At 43.0% G+C, this 15256-nt stretch overlaps 2 protein-coding genes across 6 annotated transcripts in view; one reads left to right on the forward strand and one right to left on the reverse strand.

Annotated features, from left to right (window-relative positions):
- The window catches only part of LOC119395911 (uncharacterized), a 595703-nt gene that overhangs the window by 81202 nt on the left and 499245 nt on the right, over positions 1–15256 (reverse strand). The window lies entirely within an intron of this gene.
- The window catches only part of LOC119395907 (uncharacterized), a 195141-nt gene continuing 184206 nt past the window's right edge, over positions 4322–15256 (forward strand). For 2 of the 5 annotated variants that reach the window (XM_049416813.1, XM_049416812.1), the window contains exons 1-4: positions 4328–4473; positions 7965–8065; positions 11389–11521; positions 12363–12405. In XM_049416813.1, the coding sequence (XP_049272770.1) occupies positions 7989–8065; positions 11389–11521; positions 12363–12405 (253 nt within the window). In that variant the 5' untranslated portion in view covers positions 4328–4473; positions 7965–7988. Of the gene's footprint in view, positions 4474–7964; positions 8066–11388; positions 11522–12362; positions 12406–15256 lie in introns of all 5 variants that reach the window. The other 3 variants (XM_049416814.1, XM_049416811.1, XM_037662924.2) reach the window with 3 other exon arrangements.

Here is a 15256-nt window from a genome sequence, read left to right on the forward strand (position 1 = left end):
GAAGTGGGGCTTCGTGGCAGTGCGAATTTTTCTTGGAGAGGTGTAATCACGGTATAGCATCCTTCCACTGCAGTGATACCACCTTTACAGGAGGGTTACATGCGGACTAATATACCTATTCGTTCATTTCAAATACTTCAAAATTTCCAATAATTTAAATTCGAATCAGAGCAAATTCGAATACTGTAATATTCGTTCGAATATTTGAAGTGCTTGAATATTCGCACAAGCCCAAATTTGTATATTAAGCACTCGTAGTAATAGAAAAAAAAGAAAAACATTGTTATACAAATTCAAGCAAACACATAAATTTGCAATTGTTCACGAAATTTAACAGGATTTTTTAATGAAGCGATATCACCTAGACGGTTTTTTCAGAGTGCGATGGCGCACGGCAATGCAGAATTGTTGAACGACTGTGCAGCCAAAAATGCACCTGAAACTGAAATGATTTTGAATTCAACTAGATGTGCGTGAAGGAATTTCAAGGAAGAGATGACTGATTTTAGTATTTCTAAAAAAGGCATAGAAGGGCAACACAGTGGCGGGAATCTGAATTAGTAAGGAAACTATCGTGTTTAATTTGTGTAATGCTGGTAAAACATGCAGTATGATTTTGGATGGGTTCCAGTTTATCTATTGAGTGTTCTTGATGAGGAGACCAGATCGATGAAGCATGTTCCATTTGTGGGCGTACAAAGATTTGATAGCTAGGCCTGTTGCCGAATCGTAGATGGAGAATGCTGACATGCTGAATGCTGATGGAGATGCTGACATAAAAGTCCCAGAGTTCTGTTAGCTTTAGCGCATATCTTTTCGACGCGAGTGCACCAGTAAAGGTTAGCACGAAGATAAACGGCAAGATCTGTTTCACTTTCACAAGTGAGATGATGATGTCAAGCTGGGATTTAACATACCACGACTTTTGTTCAGGTGGACTTGGAATATCCATTCTTGTTCTACTGCATGCAATTTTCATCCAAGGTTATCACGACGCAGTGATTTTACTTTGTAACTGTCTTAGTTAAAAAAATCTTGCTCCCAACAGGGCACATGAAATGTTTGGTACCTTAAAACTACAAAAAATAATTGCAGAAAAATTATCAAAATCAGCACACAAATATATATAAGCTCCGCAAGTTTCATCAAAATAGGCCAAGAATTTAAAAAAAAGTTTTCAAGTGCATCCTCCATAAGTTGCGCACATTTTTTCACTTGTTTTAATCGACTCCTCTCCAGTGACTCAGTGAGAGCAATTAATGTCATCCTATCAGAACCATGTAAAGACTGCATTTGTCATTGCTTTTAAATGTGAAGGCAAAGCCGCAACCCAACAGGTGTGTAATGAGGTAGCTTGTCATATGCATCATGACCACATTTTTCTCATAGGTTGTATATCAAATATTAGTTTCTGCTGTTCCAGAAATTGGAACTGGCACATACAAGGAACTCTTGCTATATGCGCATTGTACATTTATAATGCTTGTTAAAAATTTGTTTTTGTGGAAAGAGTGATTGCAAACGCTGCGCTATTCCAAAGAAATGATGCCTCGAAAATTATTCTTCGCCAAGTTAAGAACTGTTCTTTGTCTACAGAAACTAGCATATTCACTTGCAAACAACTGCCTGTTAATGTTACAACTGCCTTACTTAATAGTTTTTCAAAGGCTGTCACGATTGCTTCCTTTAATTTTTCGATATACACAACCTACTTCAATGTTTTTGTCATGGGATATCACGTGCAATGCGGTCAGCAAGTGAAGCAAGATTGAACTCTTACTACATTTGCATATGCATAATGTGGCGATGTATAACGCTTCAAGGGCGTATTTTGATGCAGTTGCGTTGGTTTTAATATATGTGTGCACTTGGCTCATCATAACAGCAAAGCAGAATGCATATGCTCATCTCATATCTTCAGTATGACAGGCTAAGCTGCAGCTGGCATGCTACTAGCTGCTTAAATTTGTTAGTCTCGTCTATTGGGCAGTAGAAATTTCCAGGCATGAACTTGGCAGCGCAGTTGTTACCGCTTTTCAACTCTGAAAATGAGATAGACGTGCACCCTCCGTGGTGGATTGGTGCAGAGCGCAAGCAGCACGGGGTCGTAGGTTCAATTCGCACATCCGGCAATAGCATTTGAATTTGATGGATTTCCATGGCACACGCCACAATGCTGCCGTGGTTCGGGCATGTAAAACTCAAAATTGCTGCTCTTATCAGGCATGAGCTAAACCATGCACCGCTGCTACGGTGGGAAGTGTGACGTGCAGCCATGCATGCGCTTGACAGTAGCAGCACAATATTTGCTAAATAATAATTTCTCATTCGTACTAAACTTTTAGGTGCATCTCGTAGCTACCGTATATGCTACCTTAAAGGTAGCATATACAGTAACTCTAGCTAGCCGTCATGCAGGCGCCCTCTAGCCACCCTAACCTAGATTGCCAGGGTTGCTAGATCCTCGAAGTGAAAAAGAGCCACGAAATTAAGCAAAGTAGCCAGAACAGTAGCCAACTAGCAGCCGTTACTTTATTTTGGAGCCAGAAAAGTAGCCAAACGCGATTTCAGTTTAGCTTAATTATCACTACGTTCTGACACTTAAATATACAAAAATATACATCACAGAAATGTTAATCACAAGACAATAGAGTAAAAAAATCCAAGTGACTTCCTGGAGGAGCCATTAGGACTAGAAAATTGGCAATTATGGTGCACCGACAATCAAGTGTACATATTTGAGTTCACTTTAGCCAGCATGCTCTGCGGCACTGTAAATGTAGAGCTTGTGACACCTTTCAGACGTAATCCGAATTCGACCCTGATGATCGCGAGGAGAAGTTCGCGGGACATTCTATTCCTTAAGTCGCTTTTTGTGAGATCCACAGCAGAAAACACTCGTTCCGCTTCTGCGTTAGATATAGGAAGAACGAGGAGTTTCAATGCGCCGTCTGCAATATCTTGCATAGGATTAGCGCCTGATGCATCCTGGTAGGTGTATATTTTGATCTAGAATTCTATTGCTGGCATGTCGGCATTCACATCCTCAGCTTGGCAAAGGTGCCGTACTTGCTCCTCAATGCGATGCTCGGGGCAACCAAATATGTCTTTTGGCAAGGTTCTCATAGCATTCATCGCATTCGGCCCTAGAACAGATGACGGACTAATGGCTCTCAACTTCTGCACCAAAGACGTAGCAGTCGGAAGACGTTTCTTCACACACTTATTTTTTTATAGTTGCGCACTAGGTTTTAGCGTATATTAGCTGCTGACGCCAGTGCCAGAACAATAGCCAAAAAGTAGCCAAGTAGCCAACGCGTCGCCGCGGCCTCTTCAAAGTAGCCAATTTGGCGTAAAGTAGTCAAATCTGGCAACCCTGTAGATCGCCTAGATCCGAAAACAAAAAGCAGGTTGATTTTCTGTATCCGCGATTGCGATCGCATGCCGTCAGGTGTTCTGTGGAGCCACTCAGGGTTGCCAGGTTTGTCTATTTTGCACCAACTAGGCTACTTCTCTAGGCCGGTGGCGGCAGAAAAATAACTATTCTTGGCTACTTTTTGGTTACTTTCTCGTTCCCTTGATTTGAACGAAACGAACCAAGGGGGGGTTCAAACTGCGCCCCCCCCCCCTCCCGAGAAACTACTTTTGAATGCTTGGCTGACGCTCGGGGGAAAAACTGTTGCATGGGTCCTCAATTTGCAGCGCACCTATTGTTGAACGTGACATGTATTGTAACTGGAAATGAACAGAATAATCGCGGCCCGCCTCGGTCTGAAAAGACCGGGCTTCAGGACTAATAAAGTTTTGTGAATGAATGAATGAATCGCAGCGCTCCGCATGCAGGAACGCTCTGCACTCATCGGCATTAGAAATCAAATATCTGACGAACTGCATGTCTGGGTTATTTTTTAGAACTGCGTACGAACTACGGCTCGGGAATATTAACTGCCCGAACTTCGTCACCACACGAGAAACGATTGCAAAAGTGACTACAATTTGTGCTTCAATCACAGCAACAGTTATTTTGAACACACTCGTGCAGCAAGTTACTTGTAGTACTTTTAAGGAAAATCACGCAAGGCGCGTGAAAAGAGCGTCATTTCTGCAACAGCGCAAAAAACTTCGTCATCCTAATAGAAATGATGGCCAAAGTCAATAATTTCTGCTTTAATTTCAGTAATTATGATTCTACGACACCACATTGTAAGAAACTCTATGTACGACACCAAACAGAACCCTGCCGGCCGTTTTTTCTCTTTTCGACCTGGCAACCCTGGAGCAACTTGCTACGCGCGCAGTTTGTAGTACACTTTGTACAAGAGCAGGAGGGCGGACCATGGTGGCATCTCTAGGCGCGAGATTTCTGAAAGTTTACTGGCCACTGCAGTAAAGTAGTCGCAGCTGAATCGCCAAACGACTGCCTCGGACGTCAGCTGGGAACTTCGGCAACTTGGTTGCGTTTGCAGTAGCTAGGTAGGTCAGAGTCAGGCTCGCTGTTTGCGCCCCACTGATAGCATGTGTGCACGATTAAAAATTGGCCAAGAGCAGGATGGAATCATTTGGTCAACAATTCTTTCCTCGTAGGGCGTGCACAATCGGAACTCTGCTGTACTTGCGTCAACTAACACCGAAGAACTAGCAGGCCACAGTTAGCTGCGCATTTTTTTGTCGGCCTATGCTCGTGCCAACTGTCACCTTACAGCGAAGCCTTTAGCGCGACTAAAAGCGCTGGAAAGGCGTCATATGCGTGCTTTTCGAACTAGGTCATTAACAGGGCTGAGTCAGAGATAAGTATGTTTGGTGTTGATGGCGGGGGGGAGGGGGAGTTGATGGGATATGACGACATAACTTCCCAATCACTGAATGCTCCTATTCTAGTTTCGGGTGTTGAGCAAAGCTGGTAGCATATTCGTCAACGCCCACTGCTCTCTGTAATTTGGTGGGTGCGGGGAGAATAGAAATTCATGGTGTGTCTAATGTGAGCACAGTTTAAACTGTGTAATTACAGCTTCATTTCGCAGTGTCAAATACAAGGACTAAATGCTAACCCGAGTTCGAAGTTTGCACAAAACAGGGCTCATGCCTGTGGGTCATGTCGCTCAACCTTGCAGCACTTGATTTCTTTAGGCAAGTGCTCTAAAGCTTTGCGGGAAATTCGGCCGCGATTCTGCGTATTTGCTTTGCTTTTTTTTTTCTTTTTGCCTCCGTCATTCACACTATGCTCTGTAGTTTCAATGTCCGTCTGTGTAGCGAATCCCCTGCATGTGTAGCTGCCAAGGTTTCGGGCCGGGAAAATTGTGTTAACTCTGCATAAGTTATGTTTTTCGCTGATTATGTCAAATTTATTGGATATTTTAAAATTGTTGACTCATTACTTTGACACCCACAACTTGTTAATTTGTTGCAGCTGTCGCTCCACAAAGGCTTATGTCTATAAGGAGGCTGATAGTGGTATTCCCTGATGATCTTGAAATCTGTTGCCTTTGCCATCATGCAGACGCAAGAAGCAGAAAAGAAAAATTTACTCGAAAAAACAAGCAATAACTCGCATGCCACTCAGTCAAGCTACATCACACAGGTGAACACGCCCGAGAGCACTAACGTCAACGTCTTTTTCTTCTTTGTTCTCTGGCACAACACAAACAGCACTTCTCAAGGAGGGCACTATCTATATGCTAACATTCGGCCTACGTTAAATCCCTAATGCTCTCGTTAAGGTTACCATACTTAACTTCCTTAATAAACCTGTTAACGAATGCTCTGCTACCCTCCAATTCTTTACTAAATGAAAGAAAAACGATAGGAAAAAGTTAAAAAAGGAACTAATAAACAAATAAAGAAAGACACAAGCAATCACTGTATTCAAGCACTGACGCCTATACTTCATCACAGCACACAGAAATTCGGCAGTTTGTAATGTTCAACTCTAAAATATGTCATCTCTTCCGGCCAGCTTGCCTGGCTTGATGCTGTGCAAAGCCACAACACGAAATTTCAGAAGTGTAGATAGCTGGGCCAGTTAGTATGGACCCATGGAAGGAAGCAGCGCGAAAAGCAAGACGACGCACACAGGGAACAGCGCTTGTTCTTGTCATTCTTCCCTGTGTGCATCGTCTTGCATTTCGTGCTGCTTACTTCCATGTACGAAATTTCACACTACACGGCTCAGCACAATGGAATACTCTTTGATCGTAGAAAGGAGTAATAAGAAAAATCGCAAGACAGTCTCATTATAGGCTCAGCGATGAGAGGGTATTTTTGGTATAAACTTGAAGTAGAAGTTCCTTAATCCAAGAAATCCAGTGACTTTGTGGATGTTTTGCGGCTCTGGAAATTTGGAAATGGCATTTCCAAGCTTGTATTGCCTGTCTTGCGTGGTCGAGTGAAGCCGTTGTCGTACAAAAAAAAACGCAGTCTTGCTCAGAGATGACAGGTTCTCTACTTCACTCGCAGCTGGCAGCTAGAAACGCTCAGCTCTCGCAAGTGGCGTGCTGCATCACACCACTTTCCTAGCCAATCACAAGCGCTCCCTCCCTTCGGAAAAGGGTAAGGAGGGTTTGCTGGCTCCGTGCGCGCTGTTTCTTGCAAGTTCAAGGCCAGTGGTGTAGGGGTAGGAAGTGCTTGCTCCGCTCTGCTGGACAGGGGCGCACGGTCCCAGAAAGGGTAAATTTATTTGTCTTCTCTTGGTTCTATCAAGCCTGTTATACCTAGTGGCATGGGCTGGGGCCTTTCTTTTTTTCCGTTTTTTTTTTCCCGATCTCCCTACCATATTACATGTCCTCTGGTCAAAGAGTTGACAATCTCCTTTGCGAAGGCACACTTTCTGTGACGTTAAGCGAGCCTTAGGTTTTTCAAAGTCTGTAACACCTGACACAATTGTTGCATCATTTCTGCACCAATGTGCAGCTGGGATTAACACAATTTCATTATAGCATATTGCCATCTTCCCCTTTAACGACCCCAACACCTTGTTCGCGAGTTGCTGAAACGCAACTGGTGCATTTGTTATGCCAGGCATCATTCTTTCAAACTGTCCCATTTCATCTGGTGTAAAGAATGCTGTTTCGAGCTTGGCTTTCTCTGCTATCGGTTCTTGTAAGTAACCATGGGTAAGATCAAGGGTGGATTAGTCGACCCAGCGAAACTTTCGAACTGGTCTTCGATGTTTGGCAACGGATATTTTTTTTTGTGTGTGTGCACTTAGCCTCTTGTTGTCTACAAGCCGTTTGTCACTGCTCTTGTCCACAACAAGTACTGGACTGCTGTACTCTGAAGTTTTCAGTCTCACTGGCATCCGTGGCTCTGCTCTCCTATTTCTGCCTTATGCATGTCAAGGAGCCCATCACAACCACAGTCAGAGTAATCGGTTGATACAGTGGTCCAGTTCACTGTATCTCATTGAAGCATGCACTCTTCTCTGGCTCTTTCAAGTGGGGTTCAGGCTGCTATTCCAGTGACATTAGATGAGCAAAGAACAATCATTTAGGTGGTAGAAATGAAACATGCTTTCAGCCTTTGCATAAGTTTCAGCCTTTGCTAAGCACAGTGCACACTTTGCTGGCTCTATTAGCCAATTTGCGTGACAGAAGGCACGTTGACACCCTGTCCAGCACTGTACCTTTACTGCGATGCCCGAGTGAGTGCTCTTTTGCATCTTGAATAATTAATCCTCCGTGGTACTACCTGCATTTTGTATCTGCAACAACAAAAGGAAATGTTATGCCCACTGCCAAAGTTTAATTTCGATATTGCATTAGGTTTTTCTAACTGTCCACAAGTCAAAACTCTCCAACATATCATAATCGTGTAGGTTTTTATGCCTTGACCAAAATTTTGAAGTGTTGATTGTAGCACGCTATACAGTAGATTACACATTGTAGAGTTAATAATTGCGTAGAACTGGTTTTTCTGCATGGTTGCAGCCATCACAAGTCTTACCTCTGACGTGACGTCTTGCATTGTAGGTGGTTGCCACTCTACCTCTAAAGATGCCTCGAATTAAGAAAACAAAGCCACGCCAGTCCTCCCTGCTCCCAGGAACAGCTCTTGGTGTCGACCAGATCAAGTAGGCAGCCACAATACGTTTAAAAACTCTAATCTGCTCGCACAGCGAGTCAGACTATGGGAACTTGCTGTAAAGCACGAGTTCAATATATATTTAGTGAAGTAGCTTAACTTCTCTTTGTTCTACACTCATTGCGCTGTGCATGTTCAGCGGTGGTTGGGGATTGGGGCCTCATCTGGCAAGCATGGTCAAAGTTTGGTTGAGTTCCTGGCATGAAGAACTTCAATTCTCCCATTTGACACAACCACCTAACTCCACTAATTAAAAAGTTAATTAATATAACTTTTTTAATTACAGTCCCAAATAAATTCTTTAACCATCTTAACATCCCTGCCACTACAGAAAAACCAATTCTGAAGGCAGCACTCAAATATCGCATTTTCCTGATTTTTTGAGAAGGTTGGACACATTTCTTGAAACACCCTGTATATGACTTGAGGTGATTTTTTATATTCATAGAGCTGATCAGATGACTTGCTTTTCAAAATTGTTTGTTTTAAATCAAGGAAGAATCTGCACAAACAGATCGTGCAGGCTGGGCCACCCTATACCGCGACAACACAGCAGTGTTCAATCACATTTTGTAAATATTACCGAGAAGTTTAAAAAGTACACCCAAATTTAACCTGATCATCTGAGCATTGCATCAGCAAACTTCCCAGTTTTAGTTTAGCGTTGTAGATACGATGAGTATGAAGAACCTGCTATGGACTCTAGTACCTTAAATTCTCACTTATTAAGCAAAACATGTGGTTGACAAAGCAAGGTACTTCGCAGAAGTCTTCAGGATAAGCCGAGTGCCAATTTCTTTACTGTTAGAGCCCTCTAATATAAAGTATTTTTTTAAGAAGACCAAGTTCAGTCGATTAAAGGGACTGACAACCAATTTTTAGGGCACCTGTTTTCTTTAGTGCATTGGAAAGCTAACTGGTCAGAGTGTCTAGCCACGGAATGGTAATGTGGGAAACACGATGAACCATTTTTAATCAGAATTTTTCCATCTGCGGCGAATATGAAGTCTTATACACACTTGACAACACATGCTGCAAACAGTGAGCGCAAGAGCTGTTCGTGATCAAGCGTAGCGGTTTACTACACATGCGTGCATTCCATGCACATGCGCCGCAACTCAACATGGGCCACTGGCAGCCGCGAAGGCAGCACTGCTTCTCATCATGCAACTCCTTTTGCCTGAAACGCAGAACAGAGCGGGAATAGTTAATTATATACATGCTATAACTTTGAGGACCAATTATGGCGCGCATGACAGCATCAGACTATGCATCAGCAAAGTGACCGACTTCATAATCCTGCTTCAAGGCTCTTCCGCTAGGCTGCGCGACATACCGGTTTTTGTTACATTTAATCACGAATTAAAAATATAAATCCTACTCACAACGCGAAAAGGATGCTAGAATCTGTCACTATATTTCATGGTCTTTTCATTTCTATCAGGATCTAATCACACGTTCTGTCCAGTTGTCGGTCCCTTTAATGCTTAAGGAAACCACATTGAGCTGGTTGTGTATAGTTATAAGATTAGAAATGACTACGAATTTATATGGTAGGTGTCGTTCCTTGCCCTCCTACTTTTCCCAGCTTGGGTTGGGGGTGGACGGGAATGTGGTGAAGCGGCCCTTTACTCCTTCCCTCATGTTCCTCCACGTAAATGGCCTATGTAAACTGTGTAAGCTCAAGTTTTCCTTGAAAAAATGTGCGTTTATAATGTTAAACTACCCCACATTGTTTCTTTCCGTATAGGTCATTGGCTGTTAATGATTGGTCGAAATTTTCTGGGTCATGCTCACAGCAGCTGTTCGTAAAACTACGCAACAAATGACGTGTAAGTGATCCACCACGTAATTACGACTTACGCATGACTCCGTAAAAAAATAATAGTAATGAACGATTTTCAATACGCCGTATTGTTTATCATTGGTTCTTCGCTATTTGTCAAAAATCTTCACTGTGCCATAAAATCGCCTCCTTGTTATGCGACATTACAATTCTGCGAAAACTCGCGGCGTTAAAATGAAGTGTGCGCAATAAGCAGCACATTACTGTGCTGAACAATAACTCATTTCTTTTCGGAATAGCGAGAGAGTGACTCTTTCTGAGCGTAATTTAAGAAGGCTGCCCGCCAATCACATTGGCAGGGGCTGCTTATAGCAGCGGGCGAGGTGGATTCATATGTGTATAATAGATACTTTCACTGTTGTAGTATAACGATGTTGAGCTGTTTTTGCGCGCATACAACTCTCTGTGAACTCATCGTTGCTGACAGAGAGGTAGAGAGAGAAATAAACATTATTAGGAACAGACACAATCCTTTGCATGTGGGCAGCCTTCTTAGTCCAGAAAACCGTGGACGCTGATCATCTTCCTGTTTAGGTAGATCAAGTTACGCGGCAAACTTGAAAGCGGGGCTTCTCAATGTGCTCGACTACACTGCCTTTTTAGAAGCCGCCGCGACCGTTGCAGGCTGCCATATGATAAGCGAGGTGAAGCAGGTTAATCGGAGACCAAAGTGGGAATCTTTTTTAGCTCTCCTGGCTAGGCACAGCAAAAATACTCCACACTTCTGCACACTCATAAACTCACAGCAGCTTCAATGTGGAGCGGTGGCAATGCTATTAACTTTCAGAAAAAGAAACTGAATTTCCTTAAAAAAGAGAGCGTTTGATGGGGTATAAAACGTTTACTGGTTCCCGCTCATATTTGCGTCGCCGATTACTTAAATTTCAGGCCAGGCAGAACAAAATAAAATCGTGACAGATGGCTGTAATGTTATAGAGCCCCTGCTGAGCGATAGCCTCCTCTGTAATGCTCGAGTGCAATACGCGCAATTGTGGAATAGGCAGCCCGCACTGCAGGTAGCCTACAGTGCGTCACAGTCATTACAGCAGTCGTCACAGCAGAATCGTAGGACAAATTTTATTACAAAATTACGTTATTGCTGCGTTTGAGTAAAACTTTGCCTGATTTGTTAGTTTCCCAGTCTGCAGCCAACAATAAGCACTGTCGAAAGTGGGGAGGGGGGGGGCTCCGCCCCCCTAACATTTTTCGGCGGCGCCCTTGCCTCCCCGGTAGATACGCCTATAATTGCAGTACAGTAACGAAGTGCTTAATTGGATGTTGCTCAGTACACTTGAAAAAGCTTCGATGAGGTCTTCAAGGTTCCACATTCTTTGTCTCCAAAACATGTGCGAACTCTGGCATATGAGCAGATGAACTACAACGGAGTTATCGCTTGATTTTTACAGACATCCTCCAATGAACTTTTTAGTAATCTTTTTTTTTTATTTTTTACGATACGCGTGCAGGTACCTGAAATGTATGGTCACAGAGCTAGAATGCGCTTTGGAGAGTTCTCGTGTGAGTATGCAAGAGAAGGTGAACCGCATCTGTCGCAACGTCGACTTGTGGTACGACAGAATCATTCGCACGGTGCCCGAGGTGAGTGGTAGTGTCGGCATTTTTCTTTTTTCCTCGAGCCACTGGTCATGGAGTGTGAGACGAAGTGTGTGGATTTTGTCCATTTTTGTCAGGATTCGGGTGACCGCAGAGAAGAGCTTTAAAACGAGGTTAGTTCACTAGTGTTGAGGTGGCCGTCCAGCACTTGCCCACATATGCAGTGGTTACATATGAGAGTTGAAAGACACCACACGTTTACATCTCTGAATGCAAGATGAACACACTTAAAATGCTCTCAATGGGTAGTCAAACCTTTTTATTATATATGACAACAGCCATGAGGGACTAAATAAGCAAAACTGTTTTTAATAATGAAATCATTATTTTAAACACTAAAACTTCTGTTGACATAGCCAGAAAAATTTGTTTGTTTATTTATTTAGCTATTTACTCAACCTAACGGTGCAGTTGTGCATTGCAGAAGGGAGGTGCAAAAGCAAAAGCCTAGAAGGTAAAAAATAGACATAATAACATAGAAAACATGGAACACAAATAACCATCCAAGTAAAAGTCAAAGGCAAATGCATTCAAGTTAATGTGCAATAAAGTGGCGATTGTCCTAGAAGTTCCAGATAAGCAGTCCATTAGAAATAAAAACATTAGGGCATTTTTGGAGAAATGTAATATGTGGACAAGTGCAGGATTTAGAAATCTTATGAAGTCAGAGCAGTCCAATCAAATGTTGGAACATGCTGGAATTCTGTATTTTGACTGGTACCCATCATGATTGGCGGCTTGTTGCTCTCTTTGCTCTGAGGAGATCTGGTTGAAGCAGCGGAGCTATATCTTACTGGTTCCGTGCCGACATTCTTCATCTGTGCAGGACATTCTGAAGCGGCCCTTCAGAGAAGTGTGGGACACCGCTGGTAAGTACTAAAACACCCGGACATGACCCACTGTTGTCCATCTATACATCTTTTTACCCTGCGCGTGTTTGACCAGCTAAAATAGCTGGATGTTTTCGGCGCACTTGTTGCAGCACTGAGTGTGCTTCAGTGGAACATTAATTCGAATTCAGGGAGATAAAAATTTTTACGAATGAAACTCAAAGGGTAGATATACGCTTTTCTTTGACTACTCTATTGTTAATTATTCCATAATAGGTTCGTTACTAGAAGAGAAACAATGAAGGTAGTTGTTTAATTACGGAACTTTGCACCAGAACCCGAGCGCCTGAATGAGTGTTACGTTATGGATTTCAAAGTACATTTTCTTATTTCAGCCGCATTGCGTCAATGAAATTTCCTGAAACTTGCTATGCTATTTCTACGATTCTCTCAGTACGCAGTGTAATTCATGTTTACAGATTATGTGGCTCCAGTTGACGCAATGTGGCTAAAGTAAGAAAACGTACTTTGAAATCCATAACGTCACGCTCATTCATGTGATCATATGTGCATCCACAATATCATTCACGTTTACAATTATGTGGGTCCTAGCAGATTCCATCAAAATCTAAGATTGTCATGGCAAGTGACAACCTTAGATTTATGCTTGCAGTTGAGCAGCCTTGAGGCTTCGTTGCCAAATGTATTTGCTTTCTGCCAGTTTTCTTGCTTACCAAGTGCATTCTTGCGGCAGAAGTGGTGTTTTTAGCATTTTCAGAGTGTGGTTTACTTATTTGAGAGAGACCTGCCACAGTGGTCTTGAAGGTCGCGGTGCTCGACTGCTGACCCAAAGGTCACAGAATTGGTTCCAGTCGCGGCGGCCGCATTTCAACAGAGGCAAACTGCTAGAGGCCTGTGTACTTTGATTTAGGTGCTTGTTAAAGAACGCCAGGTCATCGAAACTTCCAGAGCCTTCCACTAAGGCGTCCCTTATACCATATCATTTTTTTGGTACATAAAGCCTCAACAATTATTACAGTATTATTATTATTATTAGTAGTAGTATTATTATTATATGAGGCAGATTCTTTTGCTTTTTAGTATCTCTTTAATGTTTGTGAGGTTGCAGTATCTCAAAGTTTCACTCATTAAAGTGAGCGGCAATGTGATGCAATTTTTTGTTGTTGTTGAAAACGAGGAACTGCTACATTTTTTTCTAAGGCGGTCCATACGAGTGAGGAATTTTGTTAGGTATATAACCGTTGGGCAGCTTTTTTTTTTTTGTGGAAGCTCTCCCCTATTGAAATAAATACGACTTTGCTGGAGCCAGCTGTGGCATTCGCAGTGTCTTTCAGCTTGAGTGAAGAGTTTTTCGAATTATCGAGATAATGTTATACAGGGGTCCTAAGCAAGTTGGGACAGTGAAACCTCTGGAGCAGGAAAAGTGTGACACCAAAAGCTGTGAAAATTTGACAGTCATTCTCACTTGGCTTTTGCTATACTGAAGCTTTTGCAAAGGATATTGCCAGATAACATTGCTTTCTGAGCTTCTTAATTTTTTTGTTCACATTTCGTTGGCACGCCAAGAATAGGTCTAGAGTGAAAGTGGCTGCCTATAGGAGCATTTGGGGCCCCACACCACATTTCTACTGCCACATTAGCACCATAACGAATCGCTTTTGTGCAGCAGTGGCAGTGTGTAATGGTGTGGTCAGTATCGGGTGTCATTTGCACAACAGCCAGAAATGCTGCCTTGCACCAGGACCCTGAAGTGACTCGGGGCCCTGAAATAACTGTGTGACTCGGGCAGAGGCTTTCTTTTTGTTATTTTATGGCTCACTATAACGAATGTATGACTAGGGTGTCTGTGGGAACATGCAGCTAGATGCTGGCATTGGCGATGAATCTTTACCAAGAGTGGCCAGACTCATTTTTTTTGGAATATTTAGCCAGACTTATTATGTGCACTCCTGACATGCATAAAGGAACACATGTAAGATGCTGTAAATGCGAAGCATTAAGAAAACTTGGAGGACGCTTAAGTTTCCTTCAAGAGTGGAATGCGATTCGGGCCCCGTTCACAGCGCCTTTTCATGTGCTTGCCCTGCTTCAATTCTCGATGGGCACCTAACTGTGCGGCGAGGAAAGGAACGTCTGTGCGTGCAATGTTGCCCGTTTTAAACTCTTCAAGAATGGCTATTGCAGGTACATTTGCGAAGTGCCCACTATGCCATAATTCATCATTTTGCAAAGTAGCAAAGCACCCACTGCATGTCTGTAAGGCAACAAGCACACCTACATAGCTGCAGACTTTGTTGATGCTGTGGCTAATGGTAATTTTAGCTCGGCCCTTTGTAATGGGTCGGCAGCTATAAACCATCTACTTGTTGCACAATCCACATGGCGCGATGTCTTGTGTGAGCGTACGCTTCTGCTGGGCAATATTACATGCGTTAACACGATCTCGCACTACATGATACATGTATACGTTATTTTTTTCCAAAGCAGTTTCAAGAAAGCACTGGCGTGGCTCTGTGGTAGAACACGTGTGTGCCACGCAGAATGCCGGGGTTTGACCCCAGCTCGAACCCCTGATTTTTGTTCTTTGCATCCATCGCGATTTTTGCTCACGGACAATGCCAATTTTTCGCTCACAATGCCGCCAACACAGACGTCAACACCGAAATTCTGACAGCATCACGGGCTCTTTGGCGCTGTCATGTTGGAAGACTTGAGTAGATGCTGGCCACTGACTAATCAGGGATAGTATTCTGTAAGAACCCAATAAGCGAAGCGTCTCCCTCTTTGTGCGCGCTGATTGGAAAGGACTGAAGAAGAAGATGTTTAATAAGGAGAAAGGAGGAGAGGTCGGCCTGAAAAGTGGGTTTCT

This window comes from Rhipicephalus sanguineus, chromosome 6 (assembly GCF_013339695.2).
Source record: "Rhipicephalus sanguineus isolate Rsan-2018 chromosome 6, BIME_Rsan_1.4, whole genome shotgun sequence".
Taxonomy (NCBI): domain Eukaryota; kingdom Metazoa; phylum Arthropoda; class Arachnida; order Ixodida; family Ixodidae; genus Rhipicephalus; species Rhipicephalus sanguineus.